The sequence below is a fragment of the Pteropus vampyrus genome, unplaced genomic scaffold, assembly GCF_000151845.1.
Source record: "Pteropus vampyrus isolate Shadow unplaced genomic scaffold, Pvam_2.0 Scaffold174, whole genome shotgun sequence".
NCBI lineage: Eukaryota > Metazoa > Chordata > Mammalia > Chiroptera > Pteropodidae > Pteropus > Pteropus vampyrus.
The window spans coordinates 925,547-937,661 of NW_011888955.1; the positions used below are offsets into that span (position 1 = coordinate 925,547).

The 12,115-nt window shown below is 53.5% G+C and overlaps 1 protein-coding gene and 1 pseudogene across 1 annotated transcript in view; both read left to right on the forward strand.

Annotated features, from left to right (window-relative positions):
* LOC105299176 (synaptopodin-2) overlaps positions 1–12,115 on the forward strand; it is a 34,392-nt gene that overhangs the window by 5,599 nt on the left and 16,678 nt on the right. Inside the window, exons 3-4 of the mRNA XM_023536964.1 lie at positions 36–258; positions 2,075–4,131. Of these exons, the coding sequence (XP_023392732.1) occupies positions 36–258; positions 2,075–4,131 (2,280 nt within the window). The remainder of the gene's footprint in view (positions 1–35; positions 259–2,074; positions 4,132–12,115) is intronic.
* LOC111746091 lies at positions 1,119–1,237 on the forward strand (annotated as a pseudogene).

A 12,115-nucleotide genomic window follows, 5' to 3' on the forward strand; every position in this document is an offset into this window, starting at 1 on the left:
GCAGCTTGATGATGCTTGCAGAAGTGAGTTGATGGACAAGGACATGTGGAATACTGAGCAGTTACATGATCCTCTCTGCCCTGTTAAGTCTTCACTCGACTGCACAGCGTCCCTTCTTCCTTCTGGACACAGAAGTCAGTCTCCAGGGCCATGCGGAGGCGTTTAAATGTCTCCAGACAGAGAACGTGTTTGAGTTCAAAGCTTTGTTTGCAGTGTTTCGTTTTACCCAGGGGACTGATGAGGGAAAGAGGAATGAGGGTAAGAACGGCAGTTAGGTTTTATGATTTTTTGTTTTCTTTCTTTTTTCCCCACAAATTTTGGAATTTCACATGAGGAGGAAAGGCTCGACTGGCAAAGGCACTTGGGTGTGTGCACGATACGCGGCAGTAATGAACTCAGTTACTCAGAGCAGTGGATTCCGTCTCCGAACCTATTGTATTCCTTTCAAAGCATATTTTTAGCATAACCATTTGGAGCTCTATGGGCAAATGCTGCTGGTCATTCCGTGTGCTTTAAGCATCTGTAGGCACCGTCACATTTATAGCGTCTTAAACAAGTGCATCATCCACATGCTTTACGTGTTGGCAGCGAAGTCAGCAACAACTGTGCAGCTGTGACGGTCAGTTTACCAGTGAGTTGTCTAACTCCACTCAGGAAAAATTACATTTGGGAATGACCATACGTTTTACCATTTTCTCTAAATAAAATTTGATTACCAAGGAATATCTATAACTTTGTTATAAAACTATTTACTCTGATTCTATTTTATTTTTTTTAAATTAACCATTGTCTGATTTTCGGTATAAAAAGAGCTAATTTTCAATCATAAAGTATTCAGAAAAATTTTCTGAAATGAAAATTTTAACAGTTTTGAGGAGTCAAAATTTTTTTGTGAACCATATTCATTATCACTGCATACATGACTATAATTAACTGATGCTATAGATTAATTTGCCACTGATCGATTTAGTTTTATAATAACAATAAAATTTTAAATTTGAACAAAAATTTTTGTTACCTTAGAACTGTCAAACCTCATTTTAAATGACTTAATTTCTGCATCTGCTTTTATCCACAGATAAAAGGGTCACTAATCATAAAATTTTTAAATTTCCCTTGTCTACGGCCCTGCCACCCTGAACAAGCCGGATCCCGTCTGATCTGGGAAGCTAAGCAGGGTGGGGCCTGGTTAGTACTCGGGTGGGAGACCACCTAGGAAGACCAGGTGCTATGGGCATAAAAAATAAGGGATTGTAAACTGACAAAGTCCTTGCAATCTGTGAGGTCAACCAAGGGGTTGCCTCGCCTGAAAAATAAATAAATAAATAAAAAGAAATTTCCCCAAGATTTACAATTCCTCTTACTTCAGCCAAAATAGTATGTTTCCAAAATAGCAATACATTACAAATTCATCCAGACGACTTCGACTTCGTAGCTGGTTTCTTTCATTCACAGAGATCTAGTTAATTGTTATTCACTTAGTTTTGAATTCATATTAATTCAGTCTGTGAATGCAGAGACTTTGAGGGGAGGTCAAAATTTAAGAAAAAAGAAGAAAACTGACTATTTAAAGCCCTTACACTGAAACATTAAGCTAAACAACATTTTCTTGCCTGCCCCGCCCCTGCGCTTTTTGAAAATGCTTGTAAATAGTTTTATATTGACGTTTTATTTTGTAAATACAGAAATACAAATTATATCCTGACTCGTATTTTCAGAAACTATTATGTCCTTAAATGATTCCCTTTTAAGTTTCGATTACGTCCCAAACGCGGCTTCCCCAGCCGTCGTTTATGTTGAGGTGTTCGGACCCACGCAGAGGCAGGTGGTGAGACGCAGTCTAATCGGCAGAACGTGCTTCCACGCAGGAGAAGGGGCCGGTGAAGGGGGCGCTGGGGCGCTGGGGCGCTGGGTAGCTGGCCGAACGAAGCTCTGTCCTGCTCTGGAGGGGCCGCTGGCAGAGCCAGGCGAGGCGGGGGGATGGCCCGGCGCGCGGGGCGCACAGGGTGCATTCGGGGCTGCTCTGCAGCCCCCCGTGAACTCACCATGTCCCCGTGACTCTGTCCTTCCCCAGGGCTCCGGAGGAGTGAGAGCCTCTCGGAGAAGCAGGTGAAGGAAGCCAGGTCTAAATGCAGAAGCATCGCCCTGCTGCTGACGGCCGCGCCCACGCCCCACTCCAGGGGCGTGTTGATGTTTAAGAAGAGGCGGCGGCGCGCCAGGAAGTTCACGCTCGTCAGCTACGGCACCGGCCAGCTCGGGCGGCAGGACGACCCCGAGGACCCGGAGGGCGGCGACGGCGACGACCCCTTCGACGGAGCGCTGCTGGGCGCCAGCGAGTCGGACGCGGACGCGGACGCCGACGCCGACGGGGAGCTGCTGTCGGACGCGGACGACGCCGCCCAGGTCGTGAGCTTCGACTGGGATTCTGGCCTAGGGGACATTGAGAAGAAACTCAGCCGAGGGGACACGATGGAGATGCTGCCAGACACCGCGGGCAAGGGCGTCCTCATGTTTGCCCGGAGGAGGGACAGAATGGACCAGATCGCCGCGCAGGAGGAGGACCGCGCGGGCGCGGGCGCGGGGCCAGGCGGCGCGCAGGCGGCGGCGGCGGCGGCGGCCGCGCAGAGCTCGGGGGGCGCGGGCCCCGTGGGGGTGACCCGCGCGCCCGGCCACGCGCCCCAGCAGAACGGCTTCATGGCGCCCGCCGCGGCCCTGCGCGCGGGGCCGGTGAACAGGACGGCCAGACCCTTCCCGGGCCCCGGGGCCGGCTTTCCCGCGCCCCCGCCCTATTCTGCGGTCACGCCGCCCCCCGACGGCCTGGCCAGCCCCGCGGCCGGCCCCGCACAGCCCCCGCCGTGGCCGCAGCCCGCCCCGTGGTGCCCGCCGGCCTTCCCCGACAGGTCCGAGCGCCTGGCCTCCCGCGACGAGCGCATCGCGGTGCCCGCCAAGAGAACCGGCATCCTGCAGGAGGCCAAGCGCAGAAGCGCCGCGAAGCCCATGTTCACGTTCAAGGAGCCCAAAGTGAGCCCGAACCCCGAGCTCTTGTCCCTTCTGCAGAACTCGGAGGGCAAGCGGGGCGCGGGGCCCGGGGGCGACTCGGGCCCCGAGGAAGACTACCTCAGCCTGGGGGCCGAGGCCTGTAACTTCATGCAGAGCCCCTCGGCCAAGCAGAAGACCCCGCCTCCGGTGGCTCCCAAGCCTGCGGTCAAGGCCTCGCCCTCGCAACCCGCCACTCCAGCCTCGCCGGTCTGGTCGCCAGGAGTGGCCGCGGCCCAGCCTCCTGCCTTCCCCGCGGCCAGCCCATCGCAGGGCACCGTGGTCTCGTCCATCAAAATAGCCCAGCCTTCCTACGCCCCTGCCCGGCCGGCCAGTGCCCTCCACCTCTCCGGCCCCTTCAAAGGGCCGCAAGCGGCAGTGGCCAGCCTGAACTGCGCCCCCAAGCCGCCGGCGCCCGCACCGGCGGTGGCGCCGAGCCCCGAGCTGCCGGCCATGAGCGGGAAGGGCGCCCAGCTCTTCGCTAAGAGGCAGTCGCGGATGGAGAAGTACGTGGTGGACTCGGACACCGTGCAGGCCCACGCCGCTCGCGCGCAGTCCCCCACCGCGTCGCTCCCGGCCGGCTGGAAGTACTCGCCCAACGTGCGAGCGCCGCCTCCCCTGGCCTACAACCCCATCCACACGCCCTCCTACCCGCCCGCCGCGCTCAAGTCGCAGGCGTCCGCCCCGCAGGCCTCCAAAACGAGCAAGAAAAAGGGCAAGAAACCCCTCAATGCGTTGGATGTCATGAAGCACCAACCGTATCAGCTGAACGCATCCCTGTTCACGTTCCAGCCCCCGGATGCAAAGGCCGGCCTCCCGCAGAGGCCATCCGCCAAGGCCGGTCCGGGCCCGGCCACCAAGCAAGCGCTGGCCCCCGGGGCAGGGCACGCCGGCGCGGCCACGCACGTGCAGGCCGCCTCCGTGTACTCCGTGCCGGCCTGCAGCGCTCAGCCCGCCTTCGTGGCAGAGGCCACCTCCCCCGGCAGCGCGTCGCCCGTGCCCGGGGCCGTCCCCAGCTCCCCCACAGCCTCCGCGTCTTACTTCGTGGCACCGAGGCCGAAGTTCTCGGCCAAGAAGGGCGGCGTCGCGGCTCAGGTGTGGAGACCGTCCATTGCGGAAGAGTAATCTCGCCGCGAGGCCGGGTGTCTGCGTGGCTTGGATGAGTGGTTTGCAGTGTTACCCGAGTCCCCCAGAATGCCTAGCAAGTCCTCCACCTACTTAATGTCAGGGGTCCCCTCCCCATGTGGGTCCAAGGAGCATAATATTGTTAATGAGTCAAAAATCTAACTCAGATGACTTAAACCGTATTTATCTTCTTTGCACACTTAAAAACCCGGGGCACCCCAAAGAGACACATACGCCATTATATTAAGTAGGCAGGACTCTTAGGATTTACGCGTCAGCCACCAGAGACAGTGATGAGCCTCGTCAAACATCAGGGCGCAGCATTTCTGTCGCAGGACAGCTGTGCCGACAGGTTCAGAGTTGTGAAAATAGGTGTGGGCTGTGATTTCCGTTTTAAGTAGTGCCTTCTCTCTGTTACTCGTGTTAAAGGGCCAAGGGATGTGCTGAGGACAGGGCTCTGGTCTGTCGCCCCCGGCCAGCCACGTGACGTGGCGGAGAAGGCGCCGGGGTTGCTGGGCGCACGCGGTTTAGTGAGGGGCTGAGCACGGATGGCCGAGCACGCACGAGCACCCGGAGCTCGCCGGGCGTCCGGCGTGCGCGCGCGCGCGTCAGGAGACTTCTTTAAGGTTAAGCGGCAGGGCAAGGAGGCGGACACTCCCCCCAGAGAGGGTGCTCGAGGCCCTTCCCCGGTTACTCAGGAAAAGGCGTGAGTCCGCGGAAGCGCGCGGCGTTTTTGGCCGAGGCCAGCGGCAGAGGCCAGCGCAGTGGAGGACCGTGGGGCAGGTGGGCCGGCTGCGGACGAAGGCCCTTGGGAGACCGACCACCTGACGGAGGGTGACTGGTCGCCGAGCGCAGGGGCCGATGGCGAAGCACGAAGGAGCAGGCGCGTGGGGGGCGGGAGGCGGGGCCGCGTGAGCATCGTTTCTGAGTGACCGCACGGGGGTTTTTCTTGTGATTGTTTTGCTTTCTGCCTCTTCTTGCAACTCTATTCTCCCACCGTCACTTTATTACCTATATCTGATGGACCAGGAGGATTCGAGCAAGGTTACCTTGCAAGCTTGGACTGGGCACACACCATGCCGTCACCCAGCTGGCTCTGAAGTTGGTGAGTTACTGACAGTGAACCTGAAGACCTTTCTCGTGTCTATTTTAAGTCCGGGTCTGACCGACCATGGAAAATATTCAACGTGAACTAATGTAGAGACCCACAGAACACTTCTGACAGCGCCCGAGAAAAACCAGCCACTCCACACAGGTGTTCAGAGACCGCTTGTGAAAGCTTGCCTGGCTTCAGGGCCCAGGGCACCCTGTAGTCCTTCGAAAATACCTGTGTTCCTGTTCCTCTGCTGTCGCTGTCAACTGGCTACGTTTTTCACTGTCCTATTAAAACGTTACTTTCTTCTTTATCTACTCAATGTATGTACTTTTTAAGACCCTCCCTCTATGAGCTGTTCTGACCGAAGTCACTCTGATAACTCTCTCGTATCCCTCCCAGTACCTCTGCATTTCCTTTTGTGAGCATACCCATTCTCCCGATACTGCGAACGCGCGAGCCTTAAGTATTTCCGAGACAGAACGCACAAAGAGCAAAGCTAAGTCAGCTAGCGAACAATGGGGCCGATTCTGTTGCTTTTTCTCTGGAAACTCGTCCATTGCCTTTGGTGGCAATTTACCTCGAGGTTACAAACACAGGATGTAGCTCGGGCTCTTATTTGCCTTTTTGGGAAATCAACTGGGAATATTAAAACAGGATAAAGGAAAAAGCAATCTACCCATTTTATAATACTGTTTGTATTAGTTGTTCCATGCGAAGAAGTCTACTGAATGCTGTGCATTTTGCATTCTTTTCTAATAGAACCAAAAAAGGCTTCTGAAGGTGAAGCAGGACAGAGCATCGTTATGACTCTGCATTCTTCACATAGCATTTACAGAACGGCATGAGTTAGAGGGAAGACATGGAGCACAAGGCAGTCGGTTTGAGATCATGGATTCAAAAGTAGCCCAGGATGGCGAAGGCCCGCAGGCACTCCCAGCTGTCCAGTGGCCTGTGGTATGCAGGAGTGAGAAATGTTTTCGGTCCGTTTCCTGCTGGACAGGTGGTGATCTTAGCAGAGCCGCTTTGGGGGCTGATGACTAAAGACACAGCTAACATGGCTGGGACTGTCACGGGGCTCCCATGCTTCTTCTAAGAAACATGCCAGGCATGCAGTCAGAGCGTCCACAGCTTTGCTGGGACCTGGGGTCATTGGCCTCATCTTGGGTCACACAGCCCCACATTACGCAAGAGGGCTGGGAGGCCACCAAAACTATGTCCCCAACAGTCTGACCACGCCCTAAGGGATCAACAGTGGGACGGATGATTAGTCTGCTCCTTGTTGTAAGAGGTGTCCTCTGCCTTGCTTCCCCAACCAGGGAGCCCCCAGGGACCCCTGTGGAATAAGCTGCATGTGCCACCTTTCAGGCGTCAGCACGGCCGGGGGGAGACTTAGGGCTCATGAGCTCGGCTTCCCTCCCAGGGGGCACCCTTTGCAGCCTGGGTGTTGCTGGCTTTGTTGCGGGATCTGAGGAGGCAGTTTTTGATTTTTTAGACCTGGCTTCTTCCCTCGTTCTTCATTAGCTGAATTCCTAGGCAGAGCATCAATGAAATCAGGTTTTCGTCATCAGCACAATAGCCATAATTGTTAACTGAATCCTTGTTATGTTGGGCGCCTTACGTGCTGCATGCCAAGGAGTCCACTGCATGGTCGACAGGCACCGACCTACTGCGGGACCTGTGCAGATCTTTCCACGAGTGTCCCCTAAAGAATGTCTCAGACCTCTCTCTCTGATGGCAGGGAGCGTGTGTGACACGAGGCCTGCCAGTCTCACCGGAGGGCAGGGGAGTCCCGGAGCTGGTGAGGCTGGGAATCCGTGTGTTGCCACGGCGATCTGAGGACACGTACAGTTTATCCTTGTGTCCCAGTAACAGACACATTTTGTTTGGAGAGAGGAAAAAAAAACATTGTCTCTGCATTCCGACTATTCCTTGACAGTACAAACCGTACATTTGTGGGACTGTTTCATGACACACATGTGGGCTGTCATTCTAGACCACGTAAAAATTTGTACTTTAAAATGTATCTAGAACACCTGTTAATGATAGCGTGCACCTCATTTAATCTTCACTTTAACTGTAGGAAAACCGATCCAAGCCACAGGTGGCTCTTTAAAGAAGTAAATGAGGGTTCTGGAATTATCCTAGAGCACAGACCCCTTGCAGGAGGTGGCTGGACTTCGGAGGACAGCCGAGTCCTCCCGTAGCCTACGTCCTAGCCCGTGGCAGGAGTCACATCTGAGATGTCAAAAGCCAGTGACCACCACTGAGAGGGGGCACGCCGCCCTGTTTGGGTACCAGGCTGAAGGTCCTCGGAGGTGGTTCTCTGACAGGCACACCGGCCGCTCTGACCCTGGCACCTTTCACAGTGAAGCCTCTCAGAGCACAAGACACACGGCCGATGGCGTCTGAGTTTGCAATGATTCTCAAGAAAAGCCCTGTGCTGCCTGTCATTTCACCCAGTTATATACGTGACAACCCGCAAGCCCCCTGGTCTAAGGGGAAGTCCCCCAAACCCGCTGCTGTGTTCCGAGTCACCACGGGCTGGGCAGGAGGGATACTTAAGTGAGTCATCAAAGCGAAGTGACCGTTTTCTCAAAAGCCAGATGTTCCAAACGCTTCTCGGGAGAAAGCCGTGGGCCGTGAGCTTGTTCCCTCTTAAAATCAGAGTTGTCGGGTTTGCCTTAAAAACTATTAAAAGTTCATGAGAAAAATATGTAAATTCTAAGACCCAACATGATATTCCCAGAAACGCTGACCCTCACTGGTCCTGTGTCCTCTCATCACTGGACTCTGGGGGACTCAGAGACTCATGTCACACTTCAGTGCTGCCGAGGCCGTCAACAAGTATTCTGGGAAAAAGCAGGGTTGAATTCTTTTCTAGACTTCCCACCGGTGTTGGCTGAGGGCCAGCCAGCCGGCCAGTGAATTCCCACAGGACCCACACGCCAGGCAAAATTGCCAAAGGAGACCAATCTGTTTCTCCCTTTATGATTTATTTTTTAAAATAAAGTACAAACGTTACAGGCCATCCTGCGGAGCGTGAGGCCAATAAAAAGCAGGCTTCTGGAGAGGCCCTAGATCAGAACCGCCCTCTCCTGATGCCGTCAGGTGGTGCCGAGGTTCTTAAAACTACAAGGCTGACGTTTTTGTGTCACGTGCATCTGTCACTGACTTACCCTGGCACCTGGAAGCCATAGAGCCTGCTACTCGGAGGCCACTGAATGAAGAGTAATTTCATACCAAATCCTGTCAACCGTTTCTTAGACTCCTATCAAAGGTTTGCCAGCGAAAAAAGTGTATCTCAGGTATCACGAGAGAAAGTCAGGCTTCTACCGTGTCTCATAATTTAAATCTCTTATTTGCACATAGAATTTTTATATGCATAGAATATTTCTATATACAAAGAATTTCTATGCACATAGAGTAATTTCTATATACATAGAATTTCTTAAATTTTTATTTTGTGGTTCCAATTCTTGACATATTTACCTAAATTATGTGTTCTTTATGACTGGTGAAACATACGTTTAGGGTCCCTAATAAAAAATGACCACAAGGACCGCCTGTCCAGCCCACCCTCCTTCCTCCACCTGACATTAATTCTCAAAATAACAGCATTCAAATGAACCATGGATGCATCCTGCTTTCACGGCCCGACTTCTTGAGCTCCTTGATAACTATTAATGGTTTGTTCATTTAAAACAAAACAGAACAAAACCAAACCAAGCCAAAAAAAAACAAAACCAACCCAGAGGATAAGACTGCAGTTAGCTCTGAGTTCAAAAGAAATACACAGTCTAGGAAAAACAGAGAAAGTAAATATCGAAAAGCAAGGTGTTTTGTTCAGGGGATCTCTTTATCTGTTGGAATAATATATAATTGACCTACAGCCTCGGGTTCATTTCAGGTGTAAACATGCTGCGAAGTGATTGGCACAGTTAAGTCTAGTTACTGTCCATCAACTCAGTTAGATTTTCTTTGCCTGTGATGAGAACTTTTAACGACTCTTAGCAATTTTCAAATATACAGCACGCGTGTTGTTTGTTGGCCACTGTCACCTTGCTGGTTTCACACCCCCAGGGCTTGTTTTATAGCTGGCAGTCTGTGCCTTTCGCCCCCAACCCCGCCTCTGGCAACCCCCGCAGAGGTTGTGACGGGCGCCAGGTCACAAGGTGACTCGCCCAAGGTCACACCGTGTGCAGTAGTGGGGCCTGGGTTCAGTCCGGCCCCGCGCACGTGAGCAGTTACACTGGGGGCTCATCCGGCCCTCCGAAGTGCCCCGAAGGGGGGAAGCTGTTATTGCCCCATTTAGGGACGAGGCATCTGAATGAAGCTCAGAGGCTGAGCATCTTCTCTGACACCCAGCTGCTAAGCAGTGGGCCGAGGCTGGGCCAAATATGTGACACCCAGCCCTGCACCCTCCCTGCAGCACCACGTGCCCCCCGTCTCCTGGGACGCGGAACCCTACTCCCCGAGACCTGGCGTGTGCTCACCGAGCTTCACCAAGAGCCCGCTCTGCGTTCGCTTTATCAGTGGCTTCAGCCACGCCCAGTGACATTGAGAAGGCCCTCTCTACTTTCATAAGATCGGTCATAAAATCAGATGCTGCGAGGGTATGTTGGGAGTGAAAACCTGTCTGAAGAGGGAGCATCTGTTTTACAAGTGAAAAAGATGGATCGGACCGTGATTTTGTATGAGTTCCCCAAATTCTTTCATTTTCTTATTTCAGGATGAGTAGGCGACACTCATGGTCTAGGAGTGGGAGGAATGTCATCTACAGAAATAAAACAAAACGCCGTCTCTCCGTAAGAGGAAGCGCGGCCTGGCCTCGCACCGTTCTGACATGTACTTCAGGGAGCTTTCTTAGCGAGTAGTGAGTGAGTCAGCACCCCGCTTGGGCTTATTCCTAAACCAGTAATAACCCGAGACATCGTGACAGAAATATGCTACGCAGAATAATGCCAGGAGAGTCACAAGGTTTCAGGTGTCAAACTGCACTCAGGAGAATCGTTGCCACTAGACTCTCAGAGCTCCGTGAAGTCCCTCCCTGCTGAGCCAGCATGGACTCAGGGGGACCGAGGCAGCCCCCCTTTCCTGCCAAGTCCTCGGGACGATTCCGCAGCCGTCATCTCTGTCAAAGACGTCCCAGCAGGGACCTTTTTTTTGCACCTTATTTCTTTCCAGTCATTTTTTTCTTTCCCTATGTCCCACAGCTATTTTGAAAACATCCCCTGAGGAGCGCGAGCAGTGGATTCTGGGCGCGGGTCTCCCGTAACTCACCTGTACGGGAGAACACGGAGGTGAAGCTTCTGAGTTCACTGTAAAAGCCCTCATGGCATGTGCAGAGCTTAAAATCACAGAGCCACCAAAAGGGTGACAATCACGAGGGTTTACTGCATGCAAGGTGCCATTCTAAACACTTAACAGATGTTAACATTTTACTCATCCCAAAATGGCCAGAGTACGAGGTAGGTACTGTCAGTGGCCCGCTTTACAGATGAGGGGACTGGGGTGGAGAAGCTCAGGGGCCCGGTCTAAAGTGCTGGGGCCCGGGCTCGAGGCCTAACGCCCGCGCTCCTCGGCCATTCTCTAGCCACGGGCCGATCGCTCCTCTTGGTCACGGGTACAAAAGTCCCGTAGGACAGGACTTGCCTGTCAGAGCTGATACCTGTCTGTACCTGTCTCAGAAATAACTCAGTCACTTAAACTTCTAAGTCAAAGGAAGACGCACTGCAAACACTCCTGACAGTTCGCAGCCCCCGACACAGACGCTCGTCAACAGGAGCAAGGGGAGGGGCCGGCTGCTCTTTCACTCCCATCAGCCCATTCGCTTACCACCCGGTCAGTCAGCGGTGGGGGACCCCGGACGTTCTCCTGGCTCCCACTTACCGACACCCATAATGCCCTGGGCCCGAGGCCACAGGCGCCATTTCAGCCCGCCAGCTGTGCTAAGTCACGCCAGGTAAATGAGGGGAAGGAATAGCGAGGAGGAGCACGCACTCACATTTTAGTAACAATAATGTGTCAAAACGTTCCCTAGTTTTTAAATTCAAAAAGCTATGATTTGATTTCACGGTCACAAAAAGTAAACCAACCGCCTCTTCAGTCCACGCGTGACGTGGGCGTTTGTGGTGAGGCGTGTGGGCTCGCAGGCCGGCCTCTCGCTGGGTGGGAGACTGGAGGCAGCCAGTTCGGCCTCTCTGGGCCTCGATACCCTCACCTGAGAGATGGGGACAATAACAGGCGTCCCTCACAAGTCGTGAAGATGAAGAGAGTCAATGTGAGGTGTGTAGAACAGTGCCTGGTGTACAGACAGCATTCAGCCCACGTCAGCTACGGAAGTCACTGTACAGGGCACTTGATAAACAGTAGCTACTGTTTCAGACGCTTCCCAGGAGGGACAGGGACACACACACACACACACACACACACACACAGCAGTTAAACAGGCTCCCCTGTGTCCTGTGAGGGCCCCAAACAGTGGAACACGGAAGGCTCTGTGAGAATCTCGTGCGAGGAGTCTGTCCTGAGCAATCTTTGTCTACCGTGTCCTTACTGAAGCTTTGTCTGTCTATGTTCCTCTCCTCCATCCAGCCCGCTGGTCAATTTTTTCCTTCGTCTTCATGTATTGCAGTAGCATTGTTGGAGTGGGATACAAAGATGAGACCGGGATTCCAAACGACTGGCTCAATGTCGTTTTAAAAAGAAACTTGCCGTCAGCTGTGACAGTGCCGTGAGGGGCTGTGTTCTATTCAGAGCAGTGACACTAAGCAGAACCGCGGTGCATGTGGCCACGCCTGTTAAGTCTACTCTCAAGGCAGGATGGCTGGTGTCCTGAGCAAGGTCCTAGGAGGGCAG